The sequence below is a fragment of the Otolemur garnettii genome, unplaced genomic scaffold (assembly GCF_000181295.1).
Source record: "Otolemur garnettii isolate 467f Iridium unplaced genomic scaffold, OtoGar3 scaffold00014, whole genome shotgun sequence".
Lineage (NCBI taxonomy): Eukaryota > Metazoa > Chordata > Mammalia > Primates > Galagidae > Otolemur > Otolemur garnettii.
Genome location: NW_003852409.1, coordinates 27,653,668 through 27,664,460, shown reverse-complemented (window position 1 = coordinate 27,664,460; position 10,793 = coordinate 27,653,668). Strand labels below are relative to the sequence as shown.

Below are 10,793 nucleotides of genomic sequence, written 5' to 3'. Positions count from 1 at the left end.
CCAGAAGGCAGCTTGCTGCCCCTGGACCTGACTGTGCAGGCCCTGTCTTTCTCAGCCCCTCAGGCTGCTGGGCCAGCCCACCAAATGACTCCATCCTGGTACCACCCCAGCCTTGGGCCTTGGGCCTAGGGCCTCATTCATGGCAGACCTGGAGGTATCCCTGAGTGTGTGTAGGTTGTGGGTTTGAAGGCCCAGAGAGAGAGGGCAAGGCAGACCCCAGGCACAAAGGCTTTTGGAGGGAACAAGGGGACTCAAGGCCTGTGTGTGTGGCCAAGGCTGATGCTCCTGAGTGGAGAGGGAGCCTCAGCTCAGCTCCCCACCCTGGTAGAGCTGCTGCTGGCAGGCAGCTGCCTTCTGCCTTCTCAGCTGCTGTTGCAGAAACAGATGACGGCACTGATGAAGAATAAGAGAAAATAAAAATGAGGACAGAAGGGAGGGGGCCTTGGAACAGGGGCCAGTATTTTCTCTCTGGGTGTGGTTTCTGTTCAGAGGCTAGGTGACGGTAGAGGCTTGGAATGTGGCCGGACAGCGACAGCGGGTGGGGTGGGGTGGGATGGGATTGGGGGGTGGCCAAAGGCAAGAAGCAGGGACATGGACCAAGGGGCCCAAAGCCCAGGGTCATCAAGCTGAACCAGAGAAGGGTCTGGGTGGCAGGCAGAGCTGGGACATCCATGCACCACAAGCACATTGGCCCCAGAGGCTTCTGGTCTGGAGTGGCCCTGGGAGAGGAGACAGATCCCAATAAGGGGGATGGAAGAGGAAGGGAGAGAGCGTGGAGAAATGTCTTCATTCTGCCTGAGCTCAACTGAGGCATTAGGCAAGCTACCCTCCCTCTGAATGGCCGATTCCTCATTTGTTGAACGGACTTCATGACCTCTCCCTCCAAGAGTGGTGCTGGGAAAGTTAAACGGGTTCTAAGTGCTTTTAAGCCTTGGCACAATGTTCTGTGAATGGAAGTGAGTGCTACCCCTTGGGTACAGAGGAAGCTAGAGGCCTGGTAGCCCCCATGCGGAGCCCCGGCCTGGGCTGGCCCCCAGTAGGTATTCGCTGATTGGGTGGGCTGCAGGGCTTGACATGGAGAGCCCCTCCTCCAGCCTTCACCTCCCCTGCGGCAGGTCCCAGCTCAGACCACGAAGTGGAGGGTGTAAGTGAGCTGGTGGCCGTTGTCCCAGGCGTAGAGCACACGCTCCTTGGGGTTGTAGTCGATCTGGGTGGTGTAGGCGTGCTCGTTGAGGAAGGGCAGCTCGGGTCGGGCATCGGTGCCCGTGTGCGTGTCGAAGGCGTAGGCGACCTGGCCCTCTCGCTGGTTGTACGTGTCCACTGCGTACAGGATGCCGCACACGAGGAAGCAGTTCCCGTAGGAATTCCGCCGCAGCCGCGTCTTCCACGTGGTCTCCCGGTGAGTGGAGAGGTCGCCTGGGTCCAGGCGGCTCAGCACGATCACTTCGGGCTGAGACTCGTCACGGTCATCCACGGCGGGGTAGATGACCCACAGGCCGCTCTCGTCCACGGCGAAGTCGATATCTGAGTGGCCGCGCCACTTCCAGGGAGTGGTGTCCTCGTACACCACGTCGGGCAGCAGTGCCCAGGCGGCCACGAAGCGCTGCCGCAGGTCGTACTTGATGATGTTCCGGGTGAAGGCGCGGTTGTAGTAGAAGGCGCCCTGGTACACCACGTGGCCCGTGCCGATCCAGTTGTAGGGCAGCTTGTACATGTTACTCCAGCGGCCTGCATGGAGGGCGTGGTCACACCAGAGCCTCCAGAACAACCCACCCCACGTCCTGTGAGGCCACCAAGAGCTCCAGAGTGACCCAGCAAGCAACTGACACCAAGCCTATCACCTCATTACATGAGTCCCCTGAGGGAAGTACTGGTACTATCTTCACTCCATTTGCCTATGAAGAAACAGGTTCAGGGGGTTCAAGGTCGCCCAGTCAGGGAGTGGGGCACAGCTAGGGTTTAGTCACAGGGTGGCGTCAGCCCCATGCTTTGTCCCTGCTGTTCCTTCTGTCTGGACTGCCATCCCCAAACATCTGCCTGGGGAATGTCTGCTTATCTTTCAGATCCTACAGCCAATGTCTCTTCCTCCAGGAAGCCTTCCCTGACCTCTGCAGCCTGATAAGGGGCCTCTCCTCTAGCCTTCCATAGCCTTTTGTCTTGGCAATATCCCTGGCTTCCTCCACCAGCCTGTGAGACACTTGAGGCAAAAGGCAGGCCAACTTTGAGCTGGCAGTGAAGGACTTTAGTTGTTCTAGGCCATATTCTAGGACTCTATAGGGCAAGTGCAAACAAAGTCTGCCCTAGCCACTCTCACCCCTGCTTCCCCCATGCCACCATGCTTCCAGTTATTGTCAGGCCTTCGCAATGCTAGGGCTTCTGCCAACAACACCCTTCCCTCTCCCTTCTGCATGGCTTACTCTGACTGTTCCTCCAGGGCTCAGCTCAGCATCACCTCTTCCAGGAATTCCCTGATCCCAGGATGGGTTTCCACAGCCCCCTGAGCTTTCCCTTTTTTTTTTCTTTTTTTTTTTTTTTTTTTTTGAGACAGAGCCTCAAGCTGTCCCCCTGGGCAGAGTGCCCTGGCATTACAGCTCACAGCAACCTCCAACTCCTGGGCTCAAGCGAGTCTCCTGCCTCCGCCTCCCAGGTAGCTGGGACCACAGGCGCTCGCCACAACGCCCGGCTATTTTTTGGTTGCAGCCGTCATTGTTGTTTGGCGGGCCCGGGCTGAGGATTCGAACCCGCCACCTTAGGTGTACGTGGCTGGCGCCTTAGCCGGTTGAGCCACAGGCGCCGAGCCTGAGCTTTCCCTCTAATGCCAGCTTGACATTGTCTCTTTAAGTCTTTGCCCCCTGCCCCCATTTTGGAAGGCAGGTCAAGCGAAACTGACCTCTTCCCCCATCATACCCCAGATCTGATAGCCAAAATTTTGCCCTTCCCTGTACAGACAGCTCCAACTTGTCTCTGCAACAGACCTGCTGTATCTCCTCTAAGGTCTGAGGCCTTGCTCACCTGTAAAACAGGTGACAACCCCCCACCTCATAGATTTACAAAGATATAAGCGATTAGCATGTAGTAAGCACTCATAGAGCAGAAATTCAACATTGTTCCCCATGACAGTAGGTTACATTTGCAAGGGCAGGAACATGTCCTTCTTGTTTGCTGCTCATTCTAGGGCCTGGCATGATGCCCACACACAGAGGTTCCATGGGGTCTGGCTAGGCCCCCAGCCTAGTACCCCCAGACTCCCCTACTTGGGGTGGCTGACACTCTGGAGCCTGGCCAGGCCAGCACAGGAAACCACAGGCAAAGGAAGGGAAGGCCCAGGCTCCATGGGGACCCTCTCTAGGCTGCCCACACCCTGCCCCATCTTGGAGGTCCCTGACCTTGCTTGAAGTTCTCCAGGTTGCGGAACTCCACCAGGCTGTTTCCATAGTAGTAGTTGGTAACATAGATCCTGTCATCCCGGGCGGCAGGGTCCTTCATCCAGGCCCCCTCGTGGCGCCCGTAGCTGTGGTGCCTCATAGGGGGGTCCACAGCCCGGAGGGTGCCTTCGCAGCTCGCCTCCCTGCCTATGGGGAACAAGAGGCAAAGCTTCGGGGCACAGCTCTGGCGTTACGCCTGCCAGTAATGAGCCAGAGCGACTGTCCTTGGGATATTATTTGGGTTGAACTTAAATTCCTCTTATTTTCCGTGTGGCCTTCTCCCCCACCCCAGCCCTTTCCTCACAGTAGAGGCAATGCCTGATCATTATAGAAAGCATTCAAAATTCCATCATCCGTTATCTGTGGAATCTAAAAATGTTGAAATCCACTGGGCGCCATAGCTCAAGGATCTGAGCCCTGGCCCTATAGACCAGGGGCGTTGGGTTAAAACCTTACCTGGGTCTAATTAAGGAAAGAAGTTGAATCGTATAAGCAAAGTAGAATGGTTGTTATAAGGGGGTGAGCAGCCTGGGGAGATGTTAGTCAAAGTATTCAAAATTTCAGTTAGACAGGAGGTTTGCTATACCACCTACTGTATACTTAAAAATTGCTAAGATTTTGTGTTCTCACGCCACACAAAAAAGTATGTGAGGTAATACATATGCCAATTAGCTTGATTTGTTCATTCCACACTGTATACATATATTGAAACATCATGTGGCACACTATAAAAACTTTGATTCTTGGCTTGGCGCCCATAGCTCAGTGAGTAGGATGCCAGCCACATACAAAGAGGCTTGAGGTTCGAGCCCAGCCCGGGCCTGCTAAACAATGAAAACTACAACCAAAAAATGGCCAGGCGTTATGGCAGGTGCCTATAGTCCCAGCTACTTGGAAAGCTGAGGCAAGAGAATTGCTTAAGCCCAAGAGTTTGAGGTTGCTGTGAGCTGTGATGCTACAGTACTCTACCAAGGGCAACATAGTGAGACTCTGTCTTAAAAAAAACCAAACAAAACTTCGACTCTTATGAATATATAGTTTTATGTAGCCTGTTCTTTTTCCCTCTACTGGGAAATTTCTCACATCATTAAACAGTCTTTTAATGATGTGATTTCAAGGTTCTACCAGGCCACCAGACAGCTGTCCCCATAAATTTGTTTAACCAGTCCTCCCATGTCAGGCCCTTAGGTTATTTCCAGTTTTCTGACATTAGAAATAGTGCTGTGACGCAACCACCTCTGTGGCAGCTGTTGTCCACATTGCTGGCGGATCCTTCAGGAAAGATTCCTAGAAGTGGAATGCACTTGGACAAAATCAAGGAATGGTTTTGGAAGGCTTGTCACCACAGGCAGCAGAGATGCCCTCCAGAAGAATGGGATGGATGGTCCCATTTGACATAAGTCAAAACTGTAAATGCAGAGATAAAAACAGGACCAAAGACAGGACAGAGGGAATAAAGAAATGAAAACAGATGGGCTGTTTTCAGTATAAGAATAACTTGTTGACAATACTATCTGCTTTTTTTTTTTAATTGGACATTGGTTACCTAGGTTAAATACTACCTGCTTTATAAGCACTTTTTCTGAAAAGGGTCAGATAGTAAATGTCTGAGGCTCTATAAGACACAGAATTCTACTATTCCAGAGTCTCTTCTTTATTTTTTTATTTTTACATTTTTAGAGACAGAGTCTTACTTTGTTGCCCTCAGTAGAGTGCTGAGACATCACAGCTCACAGCAACCTCCAACTCCTGGGCTTAGGTGATTCTCTTGCCTCGGCCTCTGGAGTAGCTGGGACTATAGGCGCCCGCCACAACACCTGGCTATTTTTGTTGTTGTTGTTGTTGTTGCCGTTTGACTGGAGCCAGGTTTGAACCTGCCACCCTTCGTATATGGGGCTGGCTCCCTACCCACTGAGCCATAGGCACAGGATCTTCTTTATTTTTTCTAATGACCCTTTAAAAATGTAAAAATGTTCTTAGCTTGAGGGCTGTACAAAGACAGGCCATGGGCTGAATTTGAGTTTGCTAATCCAAGTGAAGCTACTTACCTGGGCTGGGCACTTCTGCGCGTGAAGGTGGCTCAGTGGGCAGGGGACTGGTGGTGGGAGTCAGGGCAGTAGTGGTGGCAGGGTCTGAGGTGGTCGTGCCAGGGGCCAAGGCCGCTCCCTTTGAGAACCTGGGCTCAGCCTCATCCTGCTCTGCAGAGTTGGGTTCAGATGGCCTGCCCTCCACCTTGGCTGGCAATTGTTCCAGCCAGGAAGTGCCCTTGAGGGCATTATCTGCAGAGAGAAGACCCTGTGCTGACCCCCAGCAGCATCCACTGCTGCCTGGGTCTCCCCAGACCCACAGGGAGCTCAGCAGATCTGGATCCCTTGGGGAGATGGTGAGGGGCTCCTCAGGGCACTCCCTACACCCCGAGGGAGTGAAAGGCCTCACTGTCAGGGTATCAAGCCCATGTCCACTCCTCCCCAGCTGAGAGGGCCCATCCAAGTCCCCTGCCTCTCTAGGCTCACTTCCACCCCTGAAAATGAGAGCAATGGGCCAGGGTCAGGCTGTGGTAGTATCAGAGAGAAAAGTACATAAAACACTTGTACAGATCCTGGCAAATATGAGGTGCCAAATATGAGATCCCCTTCCTTCCTAAGTGTCCAGTCCTTTGATTTCCTAGATCCTATTCTAGAAGGCAGAAACTCCTGCTCCCATTTTACACACTGACTTCCATTCCTCTCCCCTGGAAAGTGCAGTTGCTGCCAGAATCAAATGCAGTGGCATGTGTGAAAGTAGTCAGAAAACTGTGACACTAGGACAAAAGAATGGTGCTGTTGTTACCAGGATGATCTGGCCCCGAGGGGACCCTGTGGGCAGCTCCCAGAGAGGCTCAGCGACCCCTTGACTTGAAGATAATGACTTCTTCCTTTGTTCTCCCTCCTGGGCTTCCTCTCTGCAGAGGGATTTAGCCAGGCCCTGCTGTGGCGCAGCCCTGGAAGCCTGGGCCCTAGCTGGGATGAGGGCAGTCCTTCTGGCCAGGGGAAGCCACTGTGGGGTTGGCCTCGGCCACCTGCCAGGGCAGGGCACTTGTTCCCACAGGCCTTGCTGGCATAGTCAGATGCTTGCAGCTGTTCTTGGGCAGTGCCCCAGCCAGGGGTCAGAGGCTCTGTGTCGTGGCCAGGCTGAACTGGCAGTGCTTGGGACCAGGGCTGGCATCAGAGGCTGGGGAAAGAGGCCCCTGAGCCCTGAGAGGCCAAGAAAAAAAGGGGGCTCTTGAAGGAGACTGGTCCTTAACTGTTCCATTTCCCTGCAACCTTGGACATGGGCTGGAAAGAGGGCCTCACCAGAGGAGGCAGCCAGGGATATCCAAGAAGGGAAGGAGTAAGTTTCGAACACTCTCAGGAACATCACAGGAGAGCAGGCATCTGGGGGAAGGTCTCAGGGAGATTCGGAAGCCACAAACTATGGATCTAGCTCAGAAATTCGGGATATCTGAGAACTTTTGTCTCTTGTTTCTTGGTTACTTTGTTACCCTTCCTGTGATCCTGCAGGGAGCTGCGGGTAAAAATACAAAAGTCTGTGAGCTCCTCCTTGGAGATAGAGCAGTGAGAGGAGCTGGAGGGGCCAGGCTGGAAAGGAGAGGTGCCCAAGAGGCCCCATGTCAGTTCCCAGAACCCTATGTCCTCCTGGCCCCACCTGTGGCAGCTGCTTGGTCATCGGTATGCTTTTTCCCACCCACTAGACTGTGAACTCTGTCGGGGCAGGGACTGTATTTACATTGTTTCCTGTCACCTGGCACACAATGCACTTTCAGCAAATCTGTGAATGGACAAAAAAAGCTCCATGAAGGGGAAGACAGCTTTGACTACTAGAAAGAAACTGAGTGCCTTTCCTGTTAGTTCAACCATTTCATTCTCTATATCCTCATGAGTGGGGTATTATCTCCCTTGAATGTGGATGGGCAAAGACACCTAACAGGTTATCAATGGTGGGGCTGTAATCTGGACAGTCTGAGAAGACAAGGGGATCCCCAGAAGGCAGGCATCCATCAGCAAGCCCCACCCTAAGGTTCCCATCCCACTCGGACTCACCAGCCACCGGCTCAGTCACCTCCTGACCACCTGCCTTGTAGTAGGTGAAGCCCCGGATCACTGCCTGCTGCTGGGCCAGGGCCCGGGGCTTGGCTGTGGGCTGGGGAAGTCTGCCCTTGCTGCTCTCCTTCCTCAGCTTCTCCACCTTCAGCAGCTTCTCCTTAGGAGGTTTTGGGAGGCTCCTGTCTACAAAGCTCTTCTGCACACCACCATATTTGTTGGTACCCTTACCTTTCCCTCCAGCTGTGTCCTGGGAGAGAAGGGAAGTCTTAGACTAGAGGGACAGTTAAGGGTATGCTGTGGCAGGTCATGGGGCTCAGCATTTGGGAGCTATAAGCGGTCATATTGCTCAGGCCTCACTTGCCAGGTGCACATGAAGTCACAGCTTGCCATACCCTCCCACAGTAGCTACATCCATGACTGGTTTGCCTTGGTTTCCCTACTCAACTCTGTAGCACCCTTGAAAGCTTGAAGCCCAAACTAATGGGTCAGCTTCCCGTCCCATCTCCCCAGCCCCTGCCTACTCCTCCCCAGGGATTAACTAGAATGGTCAGCCCCCTCAGGAGGTAGCTTCCTGGCCTGGTCCCTCTTAAGCATTTGTCTCAGTGTGTGGGCAAGGGAGAAGTTCTCAAGATCTTAGGCAGGGTAACCAACTCATCCCATTGTGCCTGGAACTAAAAGTGCTGCATCCTGGGAAGTCCTTCAGTCCCAGGCAAAATGGGAAGGTTGGTCACCCTACCACTAAAACATGCAGTTTCTAATGTTTTGTGAGTTTTGTTATTTTCACTTCCTATTTAAATGGCTCTGATGCTGGCTTGGCACAAGAACACAGGGCCTGTGATATCACCCATTGTTAGAAGCTCAGGAAGATATGGCAAATACAGTATCCAGCTAGACACCTTCTGTGCTGCTGCCAAAACAGAATTCATTCTCGCCTGTGGAATTGGCACCAGAATGAGCAGGAAGCCAGTGGCCCAAGGCATAAGCTTCCTCCATGGGGTATCTAGGCGGTTCCAGTTGTAGACACAAATGGCCCCATTATCACAATGTCAACACAAGAGGCAGAGAGTTAGAGAGGAAGAGAGGAAGAAGATGGGCTTGGCAGACATGCAGACCCAATTGCCACTCCCAGCTCAGCCACCCCTTCTCCATGTGACCTCATCCTGTCTCCTCATCTGCTAAACAGGCAGGAGTTATCCCTCCTAGGTGGTTATGAGATTAACAGATAACATCTGTGAGAAAGCCAGGTTTTCCATGGCTCACCAAAAAAACAAGGCCACTGTGTATAGAGGTGTGGCTTTTGTTGCCCCACGGACAACTGGAGGAAGGTGCATGAATGGGTTTGAAATCTCATCTGCACTCCACCCACTGAGCCACACACCCTGGTGTGTATCCAGCATAGGAAGTGGCCTTTTGCAGCTTGTTCACTCGAAGGTGGCTCTTCACTCTAATGTATCTGCTTGGAGGGAGAGCCATTTTTGGAATTTGTCTACCTAAAGGGAGGACCTTTATTACATTTGCACAAATCCATTTTAGCTGTCACAGGTGACCAAGCCGGTGCCTCTGCTCACTTGGTGCTCTGAAATTGAAGACAGAATGTCTGGGTGTTTGGCACAGGAATTTTCCACCCCAGTTCAGGATGGATGAATGGGGGCCTGGAGGCATTGCTCTCCTGACCCAACCAGGCCTTGCTGCCCAGGCCCCTGAGCAGGCCGGGTGGCACCTAGCAGGGGAAGCTAGAAGCAGTTTTACTGCAGCTGATCTGGTCTCTCAGGGCCAGGCAGGGAGGGTCATCTCCATAAACGTGACCCTACTGGTTTGGAACCTTGGAAATGAGAATATTGGCAAACACCTGGCTTAGGGACCAGCTCCCTCTGCTGGATCCCCAGGTGTACCCCCTACACCTGTGCTGACTGTGCTCATCGCACAGCAGGCACCTCTGTTCCTTACTCTGCCAGGGACTGCCCAGCCATGCCAGCTCTCAGCCCCGTCCTACGGCCCTAAAGCCCCCCTGAGCTGGCCCTTGCAGCTGAGGTCCAGGCACACTGTGTTTCAAGCCTAGCCACTCCCAGCCCTGAAGTCAGAGCCCTCACCTGAGCCTTGCTCCCAGGGCTGGTGGCTGGGGCGGTGGCCGGGGCCGCAGCGGCATCCTTCTGCAGCAGCTGGAGGCCCAGGCTGGACAGTTCCTTCTTGATGCCCATCATGATGGCAGAGTGGTTCTCGTAGTGCTTCAGCTGCTCACTGAGGTGACGCACACTCTCCTTCACCACCTCGTTCTCGCGGCTCAGGTTGGCCTTGACACTCTGTGGGGGTGGGATTCTAGGTCTTTCCCAAGCCAATTTCTTCTGAACCCCTAGTCCAGAGGGACACTCTAGCTTTGGCCATCAGGCCTTGCTGCCCAGGCCCCTGAGCAGGCCAGGTGGCACCTGTGAGCATGCGTGGAGCACAGCGTGCTCACAGGGAGCCTGTAGTCACCAACTTTGTAAATTTAAAATGTGAAGGGATAAAAAATAGATCATAGAGATTCGTGGTATTAAATGTAAAAGATATAAATGTGAGGCGAGGTGCAGTGGCCTGTAATCCCAGCACTTTGAGAGACCAAGGTGAGAATATTACTTGAGACCAGGAGTTGGAGACCAGCCTAGGCAATACAGCAAGACCCCATCTTTACAAAATAAATAAATAAAATGAAAAAAATTAGCTGGGCATGGTTGTGTGTACCTGTAATCCACAGCTACCCAGGAGGCTGAGGCAGGAGGACCGCTTGAGCCAAGGAGTTTAAGGTTGCTGTGAGTTATAACTGAGCCACAGGACTCGAGCATGCAGCCTGGGCAACAGAGTGAGATCCTGTTTCAAAAAAAAAAAAAAAAAAAAAAGGGGTGGTGCCTGTGGCTCAAGGAGTAGAATGCCAGCCCCATATACCAGAGATGGCGGGTTCAAACCCAGCCCCTGGACAAAAACTGCAAAAAAATAAAATAAAGTAATGAAAATGATTAAAAAAAAAAAGATATAAATAGGTGTAAAACTATGTCTCCCTTCCAGGCCGGGTGCAGTGGATCATGCCTATAATCCTAGCACTCTGGAAGGCCAATGCAGGTGGATTGCCTGAGGTCACAGGTTCAAGACCACCTTGAGCCAGAGCAAGACCGTATCTCTAAAAATAGCTGGGCACTGTGGCGGGTCCCAGCTACTCCGGAGGCTGAAGCAAGAGAATTGCTTGAGCACAAGAGTTTGAGATTGCTGTGAGCTATTTTGTTCACAGCATTCTACTGAGGGCAACAAAGTGAGA

General features: G+C 52.7%; 1 protein-coding gene across 1 annotated transcript in view; it reads right to left on the bottom strand.

The window, feature by feature from the left end:
- Positions 1 to 791: 791 nt before the first annotated feature.
- Positions 792 to 10,793, bottom strand: part of OLFML2A (olfactomedin like 2A) — an 18,589-nt gene continuing 8,587 nt past the window's right edge. The window contains exons 3-7 of the mRNA XM_003785297.3: positions 9,598 to 9,807; positions 7,505 to 7,754; positions 5,474 to 5,704; positions 3,387 to 3,572; positions 792 to 1,728 (exon numbers count right to left, since the gene is read on the bottom strand). Of these exons, the coding sequence (XP_003785345.1) occupies positions 1,124 to 1,728; positions 3,387 to 3,572; positions 5,474 to 5,704; positions 7,505 to 7,754; positions 9,598 to 9,807 (1,482 nt within the window). The 3' untranslated portion in view covers positions 792 to 1,123. The remainder of the gene's footprint in view (positions 1,729 to 3,386; positions 3,573 to 5,473; positions 5,705 to 7,504; positions 7,755 to 9,597; positions 9,808 to 10,793) is intronic.